The sequence below is a fragment of the Oreochromis aureus genome, linkage group 1 (assembly GCF_013358895.1).
Source record: "Oreochromis aureus strain Israel breed Guangdong linkage group 1, ZZ_aureus, whole genome shotgun sequence".
Lineage (NCBI taxonomy): Eukaryota > Metazoa > Chordata > Actinopteri > Cichliformes > Cichlidae > Oreochromis > Oreochromis aureus.
This window is the reverse complement of record NC_052942.1, coordinates 11,934,350-11,953,134: the sequence shown is the minus strand read 5'-3', so window position 1 is coordinate 11,953,134 and position 18,785 is coordinate 11,934,350. Positions and strand designations below refer to the sequence as shown.

General features: G+C 40.8%; 2 protein-coding genes and 1 long non-coding RNA gene across 10 annotated transcripts in view; 2 read left to right on the top strand and 1 right to left on the bottom strand.

Annotated features, from left to right (window-relative positions):
* neo1a (neogenin 1a) overlaps nt 1-5,738 on the top strand; it is a 151,694-nt gene extending 145,956 nt beyond the window's left edge. For 5 of the 8 annotated variants that reach the window (XM_039607786.1, XM_039607714.1, XM_039607664.1 and 2 more), the window contains exons 25-28: nt 48-218; nt 1,945-2,232; nt 2,386-2,522; nt 3,217-5,738. In XM_039607786.1, coding sequence (XP_039463720.1) covers nt 48-218; nt 1,945-2,232; nt 2,386-2,522; nt 3,217-3,369 — 749 coding nt within the window. In that variant the 3' untranslated portion in view covers nt 3,370-5,738. The other 3 variants (XM_039607759.1, XM_039607845.1, XM_039607841.1) reach the window with 2 other exon arrangements.
* The window catches only part of LOC120437376, a 158,798-nt gene that overhangs the window by 125,238 nt on the left and 14,775 nt on the right, over nt 1-18,785 (bottom strand). The gene's annotated exons all lie outside the window — the stretch shown is intronic.
* Nucleotides 9,285-18,140, top strand: LOC116323992 (sorting nexin-1). Its single transcript, XM_031744509.2, has 15 exons — nt 9,285-9,438; nt 9,928-10,087; nt 12,415-12,539; nt 12,713-12,779; nt 12,884-12,927; nt 13,017-13,158; nt 13,249-13,327; nt 13,458-13,533; nt 13,632-13,745; nt 13,939-14,032; nt 14,191-14,396; nt 14,884-15,027; nt 16,209-16,289; nt 16,747-16,818; nt 16,977-18,140. Exons 1-15 carry the CDS (start codon nt 9,319-9,321, stop codon nt 17,025-17,027), a joined length of 1,575 nt encoding a protein of 524 aa, XP_031600369.1. The 5' UTR covers nt 9,285-9,318; the 3' UTR covers nt 17,028-18,140.

Genomic DNA, 18,785 nt, shown 5'->3' with positions numbered 1-18,785 from the left:
TTGCTGTGTTTGTGTGTCTGTGAATTCGTGTCCATTTCCATTCACAGCCGTGATTAGCGCTCACCCCATCCATTCCCTCGATAACCATCACCACTATTATAACATGGGCAGCCTGTCGTCGGCAACACGCAGCTACCTCTACCACCAGGGCAGCGGGTACCCACGCCCGCACACCTGCACCACCCCCATCTCTCATCTAGACAGGGTGGACTCCACAGGTGAGACACTGCCCCCTGCTGGACAGCATGAGGCGTAACAAAGAGAACAAGGGCACTCTTACCTTATGCCATAACCACTCACAGATTTGTCATTTGCTTGTTCATTCCCATGCCGCTACCACCTTGTTATGTTCATATTTGAGTTCTCCATAGTGTTACTAACCACTCTTGCTTTCCTTCCGAATATATTGGCTGTGCTCTTTACCAAGATAAACAAGGGAATGCCATCGGATACACTATATTGCCAAAAGTATTCACGCGTCTGCCTTCACATGGATATGAACTTCTTAATGCATAGGGTTTAAAATATTGTTGGTCCACCCTATTGCAGCTTCAACTCTTCTGGGAAGGCTTTCCAAAAGGTTCAGGAGTGTTTATGGGAATTTTTGACCATTCTTCCAGAAGTACATTTGTGAGGTCGGACACTGTTATATGAGAAGACCTGACTTGCAGTCTCCGCTCTAATTCATCCTAAAGGTGTTCTGTGGGTTGAGGTCAGGACTCTGTGCAGGGCAGTCAAGCTCTCATCCATGTCTTTTTGGACTTTGTGCGCTAGTGCGCAGTCATGTTGGAACAGGAAGGGGCCATCCCCAAACTGTTCCAAAAAAGTCAGGAGTATGAAATGGTACAAAATAGCTTTGTATGCTGAAGTATTAAGAGTTCCTTTCACTGGAACTGAGGGGCTGAGCCCAACTCCTAAAAAAACAACCCCACACCATAATCCCCACTCCACCAAACTTTACACTTGGCACAGTGCAGTCTGACAAGTGCCATTCTCCTGGCCATGGAAACCCATTCCATGAAGCTCTCTACACACTGTTCTTGAGCTAATCTGAAGGTCACATGAAGGAGGTCAGGTTTGGGGGTCTGTAGCATGTCTAATCATTTGCATTTTGTTATAGTAGCACAGTTGACTGTTGAATATTTTGCAGCGATGAAATTTCACGATTGGACTTGCACAGGTGGCATCCTGCTCCTGAGAGCTGCCCACTCTTTCACGAATGTGTGTAGAAGCAGTCTGCATGCATAGGTGCTTGATTTTATACACCTGTGACCATCGAAGTGATTGGAACACCTGAACTGATTTGGATGTGAGAGTGAATACTTTTGGCAGTATAATGCACAAATAACTAGTTATAGTGGAAGAAAAATAGAAGGCTGAACTGGTGTTCAACTGACCTGAAGTCATTTATAAAGGTAGATCACAAGTTGCAGCTTCAGAAATGTTAAGATGTGTTTGCTTTTTATTGCTACTGAGCTTTACAATTTTTTTTCCTACTTTCTTTTTATTTTATATATTTGTTTAAGTTTACTTTCAGTTTTTAAAAGAAAGATGTTTGCATGCTCTTATTCTTGTTTTGAGGAGCCTGGATATGTTATTGCTATAGAAACTGGGATACTGTGAGATGTAAACACTGTATTCAGGTTTCCCTCTCTTCTAGAAAAGACCAGAAGATGAACTGAAACCTAAATGATGTAATGTTCATATGTATATTTACAGGTTTCTCATCTTCTCATGTACAGACTTACAAATAGAAAATCGAATGACAGATATTGACAATGTAGACAGCAAAAACCAAAGCCTCAAATTCCAGCTTTAATTATTAATTATGACATTTTCTTGGTAACTTTCTACAAGCCGGTTGGCAGGCACTGGCATGCCGATAAGTGTTTTAATCGTGCAAACCCGCATTCTCATTGTCCCCACCTGCTGCCTCCTCTCCAGAGTCTGTGAGGAACACTCCCAGCTCTGAGCCCGCCCCTCCCGCCACCGCCTCCTCCCAAGCCTCCTGCCCCTCAGAGATCCTGGCTGACCCAGAGGGCAGCTACCACGGCTCCACCACCACAGAGGAGGAGCCTAGCTACTCCAGCAACCTGCCCCCACTCCGCTCAGCTCACCCGCATGCCCACGCCCACCCGCTCAAGAGCTTCGCTGTACCTGCAATCCCAGCCTCCAGCCACCCATCCTATGAGTCTCCCGCCTTGCCCAGCACTCCCCTGCTCACTCAGACCGGTGAGCCCTCATATCCTAGACACCCACCAAGCTAAACAGAGTTGAATCAGAATTTTTCTAACCAGCTCTTTGCGAGCTAAAAAATGTTTTAAAACACTGGTGTGTGTTGCGTTCACTGAGTGTAGTATTTTTGTGCGACCTTCCTTCACTCAGGGCCTCCCACTCACCCGCATGTTGTGAAAACAGCCTCCATCGGAACACTAGGAAGGACACGAACACCGATGGTGGTCACTGTGCCCAACGCCCCCGATGTACCAGAGACCAGCAAGATGCTAGAAGATGTAGACAGCGTGAGTACAGCGCCCCACACTGGCTGCTTGTAGTAAGGCAGTCTGATTTTTTTTTTTGGTAGGCCTAATGATGGTGGTGAATATTTGATATTATTTTTGCTGCTTCTTTTGTTTTGTTTTTTAAATGATACCAATCTCACATTCCTTCCAAATCCATGTCAGGTTTTCTTTGGGCACTGGATGATACAGTTACTTTCAGCTGAACGTTGGTTTTAACCACATTTTCTGTTTGTTCTCTCTCTCTCTCTGTTTTTCTTTTTTGTATTCTTTCCAAATTCAATCTCACCATGTTTTTACTTTTTCTTTTTTTTGTGGCGTTGTCGGCTCTCCTTTTCATTTAACCGTTAACTACCGATCTTAACAAAAAAAACAAAAAACAAACCCATAACTGGAATGATTTTTAATTTTTTGCCATTGAACCTTCTCTCTTCCTTGATTGGCTGTTGACCGTGTGTTGGTGTCGGCTTCTCTTTGTTTTTATTTTTTTCCTCGCCATTGTGCTTTCGTCTGCTGCCTCTCTCTGTTTTTGTCCTTTTCCGACCCTTCAGTTTCATTGATCCACCCAGCCCCCCTCCCAGCTCGCCTCACCTCACCCATCCGCCCCCTCTGCCAAACTCCTCCCTGTCCTCTGTGAAAGATCCCTGACTGATCCTCTCCTCTCCTTTCCTCTGCTCTCTTCCTTCCCTCCTTCCAGGTGCTTGCCTCCCTCCCCCCCTGCCCCTCCCCCGCCCCCCGCAGTAACCCTGTTCCTCTCCCCCAGAGCTACGAGCCCGACGAGCTGACCGAGGAGATGGCCCACCTCGAGGGCCTGATGAAGGACCTGAACGCCATCACCACAGCGCCATGAGCATGCACTCGCACCAAAACACCACACACAGACAGACACACACACAACCACACACTCTCTGTCACCCCACACACACACATACAGGAAGTCACACACCCTAAAGAAAAAACACAACCAAACAATACAAAACAAATCAAAAAAACCTTCGGAGCCAGAGGCTGCTGGACACAAAATGGCTTCTCATCCCCACGAAAAAGAAGAAAAAACTCTCGCGTCTCCCCCTGCAGAGAAAAAACAAAACTTCCAGACTGAAACGTAGGAATTACTTTTTCCTTTTTTCCCCGGCTTACCTTGCTCAGTCTCAGGAAGGAGATTGCCATGAGAGGGAAGAAAAAGTGAGACAACTTCATCTTTATATGAAGAACCATTCTCAGAGACTATGAACTTTTAAAAAGGAAAAATAAAAACAAACAAACATTGGTCGCTTTCAACCGGAAGATTGTGAATTTTTTTTTCCTCAGCAAAAATGGTAGTCTTTTTTTTTTTTTTGTTTGTTTGTTTGTTTTTTGGTGCCGAACACTCTCGCTTGAGACGGTCGATTCAGTGTCAAGTCCAAAAAATATGCTGGTTTTTGATGTATGGTGCTCATGCGGCACAGTCTACACACAGTGTTTGTTTGATTAGTGTTTTCTTTGTGCATTTTGTATATCTATTGGACAGTTTCAGTGAAGTGAACGTTGGATTTCAGCCTCCTCCTCCTCTTTACCAAGCCTACATTATTCATCAACTTTTCTTTTGTCTTTTACCCATGTGTCATATGACTTTTCATTGTTTTTTTTTATGTTATTGTATTATTTTTTACATAAATATCCTTATAAACATGTACATATGTTTTTTTGTTGTTTGTTTGTTGTTGTTTTTTTAATGTTTCCCATCATTTCATTATTATTATTATTATTATTATTATTATTATTTGGGATGGAAGTGGGATAACGAATGAGTCCTGAAGCTCAGTTTGTCATATCAGCAGAGGAGAGAGAGACCTGGTGCGTTTCTACAGTACATTCTTCTCTGGCGTCGCGTTGCCACCCTTTGTACATGAAAGTGTTTTCCAGTTTTTGGTTTGTCACGGGAGCTCCGTTAAAAAAAAGAAAAAAAAAAGGAAAAAAAAAAGCCTTACCAACGCGCAGGTATGTCGGCGCCATGGAAACGACTGCTCTGCGCGGGTGGCGTCGCTCAGCTGTCACCATCGGCAGCTGCTCCTTCATCGTTCAGTGGGACTTGACAGGATCTCCTCGCGGGTCAGGGGTACCGAGGACTCAGGGCGCTGATCCCCCACCCCACCTAAATTACAAAAAAAACCATCTACAGCAACAGTTGAATTGTGTTTTATACCAGAAGTTAAGTCGAATGTGTGTGTTGTTTTCCAAAAAACCAATATTTGGTTTCAAGCATCTGTACTGCTGAACCACGTGTGTGTGTGTGTGTGTGTGTGCGTGTGTGTGTGTGCGTGCATCCCCCAGCCCCGCCCCCCGGCAGCGCAGGAGTGTGTTTGCTGTTTTCCCATCACCGTGGTTCTTCTACAAATGTTATCAGATGCAAAGATGTTGGCCTTTTTGAAGGGGACTCCCAATTTGTTTTGTTTTTTTACATGATAGGTTTTGTATGAAGAAAAAAAAAGAAGCTTGTTCTATACACAAATCCAATATTTAAAAAAAGGAAAAAAAAACAACTAGTTTTTCATTACCCTCTTACCCAAAGAAACTTGTCATTTGCGATCATAGTAATTTGCTCTACTTTTGTGAATACCATGTTTCTCATACATGTACATCGTCATGAATGTCAATATAACTGTAAGAGATTTTAACTATGGATACAAACAAGGAACAAGTTTTTGTGGGGCGGCACGTCGGGCGGGACGGGGGTGGGGGGGGTGACGGACAAAAGCGGGAGAAAGAGGAGCGGACTCCATTTGGGAAATAATCTATTGAGTTGTAAACAGTTGAACCTGTATTGCACTTTTTCACAATTTTTGGAAAGTACATTTCTTACATATCTTGTGTTTTAAATATCGAAAGCTGTTTGTGTAACGTAGTGTCCTAGGTAAGCAGCAGGCAGCTGGTCTTTTTTTTTTTCTTTTTTTTTTAATGTTTATTATTATTATTTTTGTTTTTTGCTTCAGAGATGATATGGATTGAGCGGCCAGGCGGTTTATACTCTGCAGCTCACGATGAGGAATTCTGTTGTTGCTTGTTCATGTACAGAGCTTTCTTTGCTTTCTGTAGAAATGGAGAAAAAAAATCTGTGGCTTTTTAAAAAATGTCAGAAAAAATGTTTGGACAAAAAAAAAAGAGGAAAAAAAAGATGTTTTTTTTATTGGTGCTCCTATACATTGTGTATACAAACAATTATGAATACTAACAAAGTAACCGTGTCTGCTCGTCTTCTTTTCATCAGCCATGACGCCCGACAGGTAACATTGGTATGCATACTTCAGAGATGAGTGAACAGCGAAGAGTCTCTAACCTTGGGCTTTACATTTTGAGGAGGGGGGGATAAAAATTTTTTGGTAAAAGTACAGGTCAAAGATTGCTATTCAGGCTTGATTTACAACATTAAAATCCTTCATTAAAAAAGCACTCCAAGGCAGCTGTCATTTCACCTGCTGAATTTAACAATCCATAGAAGAGGATTGTCTATGTCAGTTTGTACTCTGTCATGTGGTTATTATGAGATGGGTTCAACTCACATGATAGGGAAAAACATTTGGGTTTTATTCACAGTGTGAACCTGAATCTATGTACACGTGACAGAAATTCTTCCATCTATAGACGTGACAACATCCTGTATGTGAGGTCAGCTGATGGAAAGTCATTTTTTTCCACAGTCAGTGCAGTTATGAAATTTCTCTATTTTTACATTTTTAAAGCTGTGGATTTTACTAAAAAAACAAATGTCTATTAGTCATGCTTTTTGCTGTGTTTTCTGCAGCATTTGCAGCAACAACAACAAAAAAAGCAAAATAAAACTACTTGTTTTGATCTCCACTGAGAGAACAGTCCAAGCATGCAAAGCCAGTATAAAAAGCATTTGTCAGAGAGTGCATAAACTAGGTATTGGGAAATATTAAGATCTGGCAAAGAAATATATAGAAAAATGACCCGCTAAAAAGAAAATATATAGGCTAAAAATACTTTATTCAAAGAGTTGTAAACTGTGATATCTTGTCCATGATCGTCTCAGACCAGATAAATAATATACAGTCTAGACCAGGATGTCAAACATAAGGGTGGGGGCCAAAATCGGCCCGGCAAAGGCTCGGGTTCAACCCACTGTATAGCTTTGGAACAAGTGAAGGACGGCGTAGGTTTTGGACTTTTAACTGTATTTTCATAGTTTTTATAGCATTGCCGCGAATGAAGACCTTGCCCATGAGCATTCATACTACACTAAGGTAAAAGAAAAAACAAACAGGTTATTTCCTGTAAATTAACAAAAGCTTTCTGTTTTATAATTACAGAAAAGTCTGTGCAATGAGCTGTCTGTGCAGTAACTTTTCTTTATCATGTATAAAAACTGAGCTGACACAAAGGTGAGTTTAACATGTCCAGCCCACTTAACATGAAAGTGGGTTGCATGTGGCCCATAATGTAAAATGAGTTTTACATCCCTGTTCTAGACATTTAAGAAACAAAGTGCTCTGAATTGCACACCACCACCATCTGCCTGACAGTCTCTGCTTCACTACTATTAAAACAGTCTAATGCAGCAGTTCTGTATGAACACCCAACCTTCAGGTTAATAAGTTCAGTTTTTGCCCTCTGATCTAGCCACATAAAACTGACATTTGATCATCAGCAGTCACGTGGTAAGTGCACTCCTATGGAAATTACACCTTTGAACAGGTAAACTCAATGTCACCTGAATCTGTAGACCAGGAGTGTCAAACTCATTTTACATTGCGAGCCACATACAGAAAAGATCTTAAGCGGCTGGACCAGTGAAACTGCCCTTTCTGTCAATGTAAAGAAGTCACACATTTAACTGTTTTTCTACATGTTAAAGAAAAAGCTGCTGTGACAAAGAACTCTGTTAGCATGACTCTTTGGACTTAAATTGTAAGAAATAAATGTGTACAATTACAAGAGAAGTTCTGGTAGCTCATTGCCCAGACTCTCCTTGTTTTGTGGTTGTTGTTTTTAAACTTTAGTCATAAAAAAACAGATTTCTATAGTAGAAAGTGGAAAAACAAACTTCCGTTTTTCACAATGTTACAGAGATTTTATTACAGCCATAGCTAAGCGTTTTGCAATTTGGTATAAATTATGAAAGTTGAAATTTCTTTGGTGCTGAATTGCAGAAATTAGGCTTTCTTGTCAGATATAATTTTTGTGTGTGTGGCGGTGGTGGTGAGGGCAGTGACCGACAACACTGTATACAACGGTAGATTGGTGCGTAATAAGCAAGCAAATAAGGCAGAAAATAGAGAATTTTCTTGGGAAACTATAATCTTGAAGCACACTGAGAGATTGGGCTGTGAATGAAGTGCGATTTTATGGGTGGAAACAAGGCAGGCAAAGTAAATGGAAATTCATTACAATGTTTTTCAAACGTGAAGTGTAGTGTAGTGGTCTTGTTTGTTGCTGGCTCAGTGAATTTTTGTTGGAGGGTGATGAAACCTGCAGTTTCGGAATCTGTGAGATGTCGGTTTTTCGCACCCTATGGGCATGTCCTGTAGGTGGGATACCGGCTTTGTGTTTACATCTTTTTGCAGAATCTGTTTAGCTGCTTGTTAATCGTTTGCTGTTTTTGCTTTTTTGGTGGTCGTTGAAATTACCACACGTCTTCAAGCAACTTAAAGAAGTCCAGACGTTATTCTTTGCAAACTCCTTTGACTACGATGACCTGGATGACTGAGAACCTTCACAGACAAATTACCACACATGTCTATAATTAAATAACAGATCTGGCGGTACCTCACGTCCCTCTCCCTCCCGGTACCATGGGCATTGAGGTTCAAACAATCGAAATGCATTGCGGGAGATGTAGTTTACGGTCAACATGCGCTTTTAAGCCCATACAGTAAACTTTAAGTAAACTTTGAGACGGTCATGCACAAACTTTTGCCAGGAACATAAAATGACATATTTTGACATATGTGCTCTAGACATTGTTCAGGGTGCCAAATAAGCAAACAGTTTGGAAGTTTTGTTTGTTTTATTTTTTGGGTTTTTTTTTTTTTTTAGATATTTGTCTAAGAAGCACACTGTCAGCAAAAATCTGCAATCTGAAATCAAAGACACTTGGTAAAACGCTGTTTCTCTTGGGTGGTGTTTCGGAGGCTGTAATGTGGCCAAGTGACCAGGTGTTGTGCCAAAAAGTGATTGCCTGCCAAAAACTGATTTCCGGTATTTGCCAAAAACTGATTGCTCGTATTTAAACTGCTGTAAGTAACTTGTTGGGCTATAACATGTGAAACATATGTCAAATGCATCCCTCATGGATGACACAAAGTCATACTGAGCCACAAACAACGTTTGTGTAACAAGGTAGAAGGCGCAATCAGTTTTTGGCAGCGACTTTTATAGAACCTTTATTTATGCAGTTAAAAAAATGTCATTAACATTAAAAATGTCTTTTGTAAGAGTAAGTTGGCCAAGAGGACAGCAGAAATGGCAGCAAATATTACAATAGTTTTGTAAAAATATTTTAAGTGGGGATAAAGGACCGGATTGGTTATAATGTAAGTACAATAACACAGACTTGTAAAGATACTTGAAAAAGCAGATAATTTTTTTAATTCTATATATAACCCGTTTGTAAAAGCTGTTCACCGAAGTCTATTTACCAACACACGTAAAGATATTACACATAAAAAATACACGGAAACATTGGAAATCAGTTTTTGGCAGGCAATCACTTTTTGGCACCGGCAGGTGTCGCTGCAGCCGCTCAACCACCCGCCCCCCCTTCACTTCCGGGACGCCAGTTGTGCTCACAACAGGGAATATGGCGGCCAGCTCGGATCGGAACCCACCTCCTTTCCCCACAGCAGAGGAGTCAGAGCCGGGATTGTGTGACATGGCAGACGCGGACAGCGATGACGGCGAGGACATCTTCGTTAGTAACGTAGGTTCCCGCTTCGGTGACACCAGTAACAAATTGACGTGTGTTTTTAGGTTTGCATTAAGTCAGAGTCAGAAAGCCTGCATTTTTTTTTTTTTTTTTAATCTCAACTGACCTGCATTCAGTGCATCCCGAAACGTTGAAGCTTTGACGGACAGTCGCGAAATATGGGAAGGTTTTCTCTGGAAGCAGCGAAAGTGATTTGAAAGGTGTCCGGAGTTGGCTGAGAGTTAAAATTGGCCTCTCTTTATTACCAAGTAATAGGTTTTATCACTGCTTTTGTCTTGTTCGGCCTGTTCCCGTTGGTTAATTGTTAATTAAAACGCTGGCTTCGTTCACAGTCGAGCCCCTCTTACTTATCGTTTTAGCAGAATTAATAAATAAAAAGTTGGTGGGCTCCGTTAGTCACATTACTCCACCCTGCTTATCAGCCCCTGTCCTAACGGTCTGCAAACTGTAATGACAGCTCGTCTCTGTGGTGGTTGTCTGCAGAGTAACCTCGTGTCTGTGAGCCGAGGAGTTTCTCAGCCCGACCGCGTCACCGAGGAGCCTTCAGATCTGTTCAGCGAGGAGGAGGAGGAGGAGGCGGCCAGCAGCACAGCGGCCAAGGCCAACGGAGTTCACTCCGACGATGACAACGACCTGTTTGCTGGTGAGGACACACTTCCCGCTAACAACATCTGCCAGTTCACTCGTGACTCTGCAGCATCCACAGCTTCTTGCTCTTGGCTGTATCATTTTTCATGGCGATCTTGCACAGATAACATAATACTACAACTACAACAACAACAACAAAAACAAGGATGGTGACAGCTTGCTTTACTCAACTCAAGATTATGCAAACAGTAGTCTCCGATAACTAAAAGTATCCACATCAGATAGCATGTAATCAAGTAATAATAATAATAATTGAGATCATACGAATACACTCAGTTGTGAAAAGATAACATGGAAAATATGATTCAGATTTGAAACCAGGTCAAGAAAAAAGATAAATGTTGATGATTTAAGTGAATGTGGCATAGTAGTTGGTGCCAGAAAGTTTAGAGTATTTCAAAAACTGCAGATCCGACTGGATCAGAGGAAAATGGCCCTGCTGCATATTGATAGGAAGGCAATAACAAGTCAAATAATCACTCATTACAGCCAAGGTGTGCAGAAGAGCATCTCTGCATGCACAACACATAAGACCTCGAAGCAGATGGACTACAGCAGTAGATACTATTGTTAGAAAACACGCCAGCAAAAGATGACGTACCGATTCAACTTCTTTACTCAAGTAGAAGTGAAAAAGTAATAAAGTACAGGGTATGAAATGTACTCAAAGTAAGAAAATAAAAGTAGCTCAATGAAGAGAAGGGGAAATTATAGAGGATGAATTTGACTCTAAACAGGAAAATGAGTAGGGAAGAGTCTGATGCATGCTCAATCATCCAGGTAAGGAAATCCCGAAAAGTTGATTCTGTTCATCTGCACGTAGCGTTTTTAGCAGGAGAAAGGTTTTGTCACTCATCCAAGTGACTTCTTCAGTCTAAGCTGACTGCAGGTCACTTGGATGAGTGAGGAAACGTTTCTCATACTGAAAATGCTACGTCTAGATGAACATAAATTTTTGGGAGTAGGCAAGAGGTTAAAGTGGATTCAGCAGGTAGAGGAACTCTAAAATCAGTTGCAGTGACTTAATATGGGGAAAAGAAACACAACTCAAAATAATTTCTATTGAGAGCTCCAGTAGATGTTCTTAATATGCAGGCTGTGATCAGGTGAACTGTATAACTCCTGCTGCTGAGGTGTACTGCTCTTTGTGGATTTACACACCTAAATTTAACAGTTGTTTAAGTTTATGAGTCTTGTTCTGGCTCATTTCCATCCTCTACACTGACAGTAGACTGTTTATGCTGTCGTTATATTAGACACTGTACAGGTGGAATGAAGGTGGAATTCAGTGACACTGTTCTTTACTTTAAATTATCACAGTACAGCAAACTAACCTGTTTATAATGCACTAACCTGCAAAGGATTTTTATGCAACCTTTCTTTCATCTCTGAGTGAAGTTAGCTTTCTTTTCTCTCCCTTTGAAATACAGCAGCTGGACTTTCAGCTAGCAATACACTGTGCAACAAACTGCACGCAAACAGTTTGTGTGTTTGCTGATGTTTGTTTGTTGTTTGTTTGTTTTTCCCTTTATGCTCGCTCGCCTTCAGTAGGGCTAGCTAGATGTCGAAGTACTGCAATTGCAACTCACTGACACCTGCAGTCTTTCCGGTGTTGTGGCAAAAAAACACAAACAAAAAAAACCCTGACCCACTTTAACCCCAGACTAAAGCACACAGTTTTGCCTCTTTCGTCTCTTCCATCCTCTGGTGATGAATAAACGAACAGGGTTGCCTTCCACGTGTTTCTGTTTAGGCTCAAATCAGTTTGATGTTTGGAGCTTTGCAGTGATGAAATAATAACTCGACCCAAATGAGTGTGTTTTGAAAATGTAAGGCGTAAAGGTAAAAAAGTAGTCAGGGAAAAACTACTCAAGTAAAGTCGAGATACCTGAAAATTCTACTTAATTACAGTAATAAAGTATTTGTACTTCGTTACTTCCCACCTCTGCAATTGAGCACTGTTTAAACACCACAGCTTACTAGCTGACCATTTTCATGCACCTATGGCTCCAGTTTGGGAGATGTCTGCCTTTTTCCTGAGATTTTTTTTTTCTGAGAAATCTTGTTCTGGGTAGTTTCATATAGTATCTGTTACCTTTCCTCCAAACCACACTGCACAAAAAATTGAAATGAAAATCCAGTTATGAGTAGATATAAGCTGTCAGTCATCAGAAGAGGCTTAAGGCCGGTTGTAGATGCTGCTGGTCACCAAAAAGTTCCACAATAAATCTGAATTTGAATTTATGAAACTTTTTGCAGCAAGAAATGACAGCCAGTCTGTAAAAAGTCTGGAAGATGAATGAAAAGGCTTTCTTTCTCCAGATGCAAGCGTGGAACTGAGCACAGACAAGTCCGGCAGCTCCGCTCGGAAGGAGCCCTCTGGTCCTCGACATGCCTCCTCATTCACTCCGAGCCCCGCAGCCATGCAGCCCACCTCCTTGGAGCAGGTACAGGCCACGGCTGAGCCGAACCCTCTAAAAACTTGTGAGAATCTCAGTAGCATGAATACTTTTCTAATGCCTGCGCTGCAAACACGAAGGTGTATGTCTGATGCACCCAAATCTTTGAACTGTTTGTGTTTAAGGTATGAGTTGTGTTGCTGTCTTCTTATTGGTTGTAGCTGGAAGAGGAAGAGGCCAAGGATAGTTTTGATGTGGATGTTGCTGTCACAAACCCAGAGAAAGTTGGTCAGTCTCTTTTTTTTCATCATACAACCTTCTACATTTTGTAGATTAAACTAATGTTATTAATTATAAAGTAGCTAATTGTGTGATGTTTTTGTCCTCTTTAGGGGATGGCATGAATGCATATGTGGCCTACAAAGTATCCACCAGGGTATCTAATCCAGCTTGTGTTAATTCATGGCTTTTACTAGCTTTTGCTGTTGTGCCTTTCTCATGTCCTGTTGCTATATCTTCCACCAGACTTCCTTGCCCATGTTTAGGAGTAAGGTCTTCTCTGTGAGGAGGCGCTTTAGTGACTTCTTGGGCCTTTATGAAAAGCTGTCAGTCAAGCAGTCACTCCATGGATGCATCATTCCACTACCACCAGAGAAAAGTGTCGTAGGTGGGTGCCAGGCCTTTTGTTTTGTTCTTTGGTTCTGCCCTTTTTTTTTTTCGGTCCCTTCTGTGTGACACGTGTCATTTGGTCCAACAGGAATGACCAAAGTGAAGGTGGGAATGGATGATCCATCATCAGTAGAGTTTGTGGAGAGGAGAAGAGCAGCTCTGGAGAGGTGTGGATCCATATATGATTTACACAGTGACATTATTAATGTCATATCTAGTTTTTGTTGTTGTTGTTGTTTTTTAAATACATTTTCTGCTTCACACACTTCATCCCTGATACTACTGTGCTTTATGCAGGTATCTTCAGAGAGTAGTGTCTCACCCATCTTTACTACAGGATCCTGACGTGCGTGAGTTCTTGGAAAGGGAAGATGTGAGTATTTCAAGATATAAAAAGTAGGAATGGGACAAATACTTGACAGGCCACTGCTGAATTTTAAATGTATAATTCTTGAAATGTTTTATGTGCAGTTGCCCAGAGCCGTGAACACCCAAGCATTGAGTGGAGCGGGTTTCCTCAAAATGATCAATAAGGCATCAGACGCTGTCAACAAGATGACCATCAAGATGAACGAGTCTGACACTGTAAGGGCTGAAAAGAGGGCTGAAGTGTTTAGTTTTTACATAGCGTTCCACATGTGGCCTCCAAATGTAAATTTGAGTAAGGATGAGTAGGAACAGACCCTGATAGATCTGTGGAGCCAGCAGAAGGCATCAAACAGATCTGCCTTTCTAAACACGATGAAGAGGTTGCTGATGTTTATTCTGTGTCTCTCAGTGGTTCGAGGACAAGTTCCAGGAGGTGGAGAATGAGGAGCAACAGCTCAGGAAGCTTCATGTCGTGGTCGACTCCCTTGTCAATCACAGGAAAGGTGAGCTCCCCCTCTTTTTTTATTGACTTGAGCTTTTCTTTGCATCGTTTATCAAATTAATGTAGGGAAAGAAAACATTTCAGCCCAGCTTTCTTTCAGTTCTTTCAGGGTGAAACAAGTAATCTGAATATATTTTCTGCTTCCGCCTTTAATACCAGAGCTATGTGGGAATACGGCAGTGTTTGCCAAAAGTTTGGCCATGCTCGGGAACTCTGAGGACAATACAGCTCTGTCACGGGCCCTCTCGCAGCTGGCAGAGGTGGAGGACAAGATGGAGCAGCTGCATCAAGAGCAGGCAGCCAGTGACTTCTTCATCTTTGCAGAACTGCTTGGCGACTACATCCGCCTGCTGGGTGCTGTGCGGGTAAGCCTTCTACTTGTACTGCTAGGATGGTGGATAGAATAGGATAGGATAGGGTAGATATATAGACGAAATATATTTCTTGAGGGAGATGAGGGTGACATGCCAGAGAAAGTAACATTTGAGGATTTCCTGATGTTGGTAATTTAATTTGAGTATTTATGTTGCCATTCTCTCGTAAAACTAAATAAATTAAAAGTTATTTACATAAAAATCTTGTCCAGAAGAATCTATACATGTACAATCAAGTGTGTGAATAGGGCCATTTAATGTTGTGCAAGTCAGTGATGCGATACGCACAGCTTTATGTTTGAATCGCACCACTTGAGAAGGTAACAACAACAACAATAAGGGCTCTCCTTAGATCTGTAGCCAACCTCCAACATGGTGCAAGGTCACACTTTTACTGCAGACAAGCTGTCTGTTCTGTTTCGTGGAAAGATCAGGTGTTGCTACTACCACTGTCTGATCTAAAAATGGATGTCCACAGGGCTGCTTTGACCAGCGCATGCGGGCGTGGCAGAGGTGGCAGGAGGCTCAGAGTACACTCCAAAAGAAGAGAGAGGCCGAGGCCAAGCTCTTGTGGGCCAACAAACCTGACAAACTGCAGCAGGCCAAAGAAGAGATCACTGAGGTAACAGTGGCAGTGACCACACAGTTAATGCAGCACTGAAAGTCTTCAGTTTACACCAAAATGGACTTTAAAGGTTTTTCTTTTCTTTTTAAAATTTCTCCTGCAGCAGATTGTTGATCAGGCCAGTTTGACAAGCGGGTTACAGTAACCCAAACAAAAAAAGTGTTTCATTTAAAATACTTTGTCATCTTATTCTGATTTAGGAGACACTCCCATTACCAACATGTCAACTTCTTCAAATATATAAACATTTTTTTTCTTTGCTTTTATTAAATGATCAGCTTCTTATCAAATTGAGATGTAAGAGTAATTTTGTTCATTTATTTAGTTCTTTTTGTCAAGATTACAAAAAAAGCTGCAAACCGAAAATCCATGTAACAAGTTGCTGTATGGTTCTAGATTATTTTGTAAGATGGGACTGTGAAGCTGCTTTTTCACCAATTTCTGACATTGGTTAATATTAAACTGCACCAACACTAGTATAGTTTGGTATCTGTTAGAGTATTTTGGTTAGTGGAATTGGTTTCACATCAGTGTGACACTGAAGGAATTTGATTTGAAGTGTGGGTTGTCAGCTACACTTGGGTTTAACAAGTTGTTGCATTGACCCCTTAGAAAATACATCAGTTTTTTTTTTTTTTTGGCTTGTTTCGTTTTGTTTTTTTGTTTGATTTTTCCATTACAGTGTTGTTTGCTTGGCCCAATGTTGTGAAGCAGTTTAGTGTGTAAATTCACTTTGTGTGTCATATTCTTTTGGTGCTGGTAGCTCGCCAGGTTATTCATTCTGTTTTGGAAAGTATTGAATTGGTTATTTTTCCACTCCTACAGTTACCATCCCACTAAGCTGTTGTTGATGGCATCCTTCACTCGCATCATCAACACTGATATCAAATTCCTGACCTTTCCTCAATTTGTCATGAACTCGAACTTACAAAGGAAACCGGCAACTGCTTTTGAGCCAGTATAAACTCTTACAGCAATATTATTGCGTAATACCTTGAATTAAAGCTGAAAGGCTACACTTCAATCACCTCTTTGATTTCACTACGAGGAGTGGATTTCATTCTTTTCCGTCAATGTCGACAGTCATCTGTAGTCTCTCTGTATTTATCAGCTTGTGTTTTGTAATCTTTTGCAAGTTGTGGTGATTTGTTTCTTTTTCTCCCTTTGTGTGTCGTCAGTGGGAGGCGAGGGTTACTCAGTACGAGAGAGATTTTGACAGAATTGGCATGACTGTACGCAAGGAGGTTCTCAGGTTTGAGGTATGTTGGGAAAGGTTTCTTTTAATGTCTCACCATAAGTTAGCATCAAAGTAAAATAATTGTGTCTCATTTTGTCACTGCTCGAATTTTAAGAGTGCCACTGTATATATTTGACCTGGTGAACACTTACGGTTTTTCCAGTAGCACAAGCAACTTCATTGTGAACTCAAGATAGTTGATTTCAAACATGCACTTTTCTTGACATTCCTCAGATTCAGTGCTTCAGATTGCACTGATTCACATGAATGTGAGAACAGAGCAGGTAATAATAAATAATGTTAGGGGACTGTGAAAGCTGATGAAAGCCAAAAGCTACAGTGGATTGTTCTTCACAATAAAGTTGGTGGATTTCAGCTCTTGTGATTTTTAACCTTTTGACCTCAGAAGCAGGGGAAGTTCTGCCAGAAATTCCTACAGCTGGCTTGAACCTTAGATGTGACAACTCTTGTCTTTTCAGAAAGAGAAAGCCAAGGACTTCAAGAGCCAGATAATCAAATACCTGGAAGCAATGCTGCAGTCTCAACAGCGGGTAATCACTTAACTATATTAAGGATCATATCCAACATGTACCATTATTTGTGAGGATAACGAACATGGCTATTAAACTTCGGTAACGATTAACATCTTACTGTTAAAAAAATGTTTTAATAGTCTTTTTATCTTCTTCTCACTCTGATTGTTTTCCAGCTCATAAAGTTTTGGGAGGCATTCCTGCCTGAGGCGAAAGCGATAGCTTGATGAAGAGGGAGACTCTTTAAAGACCCCGACTGCCTTTTTGAACACTTTACCTCTATAAGCAGGAACTGAGAGGACAATTTTGAAACACACAAGAAACTTCCGTCCATTTGTTTTTCTTTTGTTTTTTTAATGATATCGTCTTCTCTTATCTTGTACAGTACTTCAATATGATAAGCTGCCACATTTCCACAGCATTTCTCTGGTATATTGCCTTGTTTATGTTCCTGATCTAAGATGGTATAAAGCAAGAGTCCAGCAGAGATTAACAGGGCCACGAGTGTCTGTAAAACCCACCGTCCTGTCAGTGGGATATATATTTATGTCTCTTGTTTATTTTAACATGGAGGTACTGTCCCAAGGTAGCATTGCCTACAGTTTACATTAGAAGATAGGCATATGTGAGTCATTCCACACTAACAGATTGATGCATGTCAGATAATGTTTTGATGCACTAAAATGAATTGTACTATTTCAAGAGGTTTTTTTTTTTTTTTATATTATCAAACAAACACTATTGATATCTGGGGCCATGTACCAGGAGTATTAGCACATTCAAACAGTATATCATAGATTACGTATTAGATGATAGAGGCAGATTTGACAAGGTTACAAGCTTGTCAGAGGTGTTACAAAATGATATAAGTTGTTACAGTGAGTGCAGGGTGTGAAAATGTAATCTCTGCTTTGGTAGTATTTTCTACAGTGACACATATGATAGTTACGTTTATGTCAGTTTCTTCAAGAGTATATATTTGGTCCTATTTTGTCAGACGTGGAGGCCTAAATGAAACCACTGGGAACTGCTACAGAGATTTGTCTAGAACCATGTAAGTGTCTGACATCTACAAGTGTGCACATACAAAGCACTGAACAGAACTTGTGCAGATTGTTAATCATACTTTTTTGTTTTGAGAAACTGGTCTAACAATGACAGAAAGACATTCAAGTGAGATGATCCCTTATTTTCTTAATCAGCATTTGTAAGTGTAGTTTTTCTGTCATGTCATATTTACGTAAGAATGTGCTTTATTTTTGTAACCACTTTGCATTAGTACACACATTTTCCTGGAAATGCTGTACATGTAGATGTACAAAATAAATCATTAGTTCAGCTTTGGGACACTTTTATGTGTTTGGTGGGATTTTCCATGTCACTGGGGAACTGAGATAAATTGTGATCTTCTAGACTTATACTGTACATGTAGGTTACAGTATAAGGTACACAGCTTTTGACTTCTGCAAAAAAAAAAAAAAATGCACATCCCTATACGCTGAAGTTTTTATCAAGTTGAATTTTCCCTTTAAAAAGGTTGCTCTTACTTGAATAAGATCAACTTAATTACTTTATTCATTTTCTAGCTCATGGTGTCTATGCTACACCTAGACTATCTTCCTTTATCCATGCACAGTCATAAAGAGATTGTGATACAGAGATTTCTTGAGTAGTGACTTCAAATTTCTAGATTATGGAAATTGAGATTAACTGATGTTTTCCTATTGCTGAAGTGTGATGGAACAACTGTCTAAAAATCATTTCTATCTAACCTCATACCTGCAAAAGCACTAAAGAATCTGTCGTGCAAGAAGGCTGGACGTGGACACAAGTGCAGAACACACAAAAAGTTCAGAACATTTATTGCATGTTTTGGCAGATGTAGCCCGTCTTTTGTGAGTGAAGCCGCAGAGTTTAATATGGTGGGACTGGTGAGTAGTATCTGGTATGCAGCTCAAACCTCCTAGAATCTCTCTCTCCAGTAA

Coding starts and splice junctions, on each gene's coding strand:
- LOC116323992 (XM_031744509.2), top strand. CDS start 9,319: ATGGCGGCCAGCTCGGATCGGAACCCACCTCCTTTCCCCACAGCAGAG. Junction 9,439..9,927: donor AGGACATCTTCGTTAGTAAC/GTAGGTTCCCGC, acceptor GGTTGTCTGCAG/AGTAACCTCGTGTCTGTGAG. Junction 13,746..13,938: donor AGATGAACGAGTCTGACACT/GTAAGGGCTGAA, acceptor TGTGTCTCTCAG/TGGTTCGAGGACAAGTTCCA.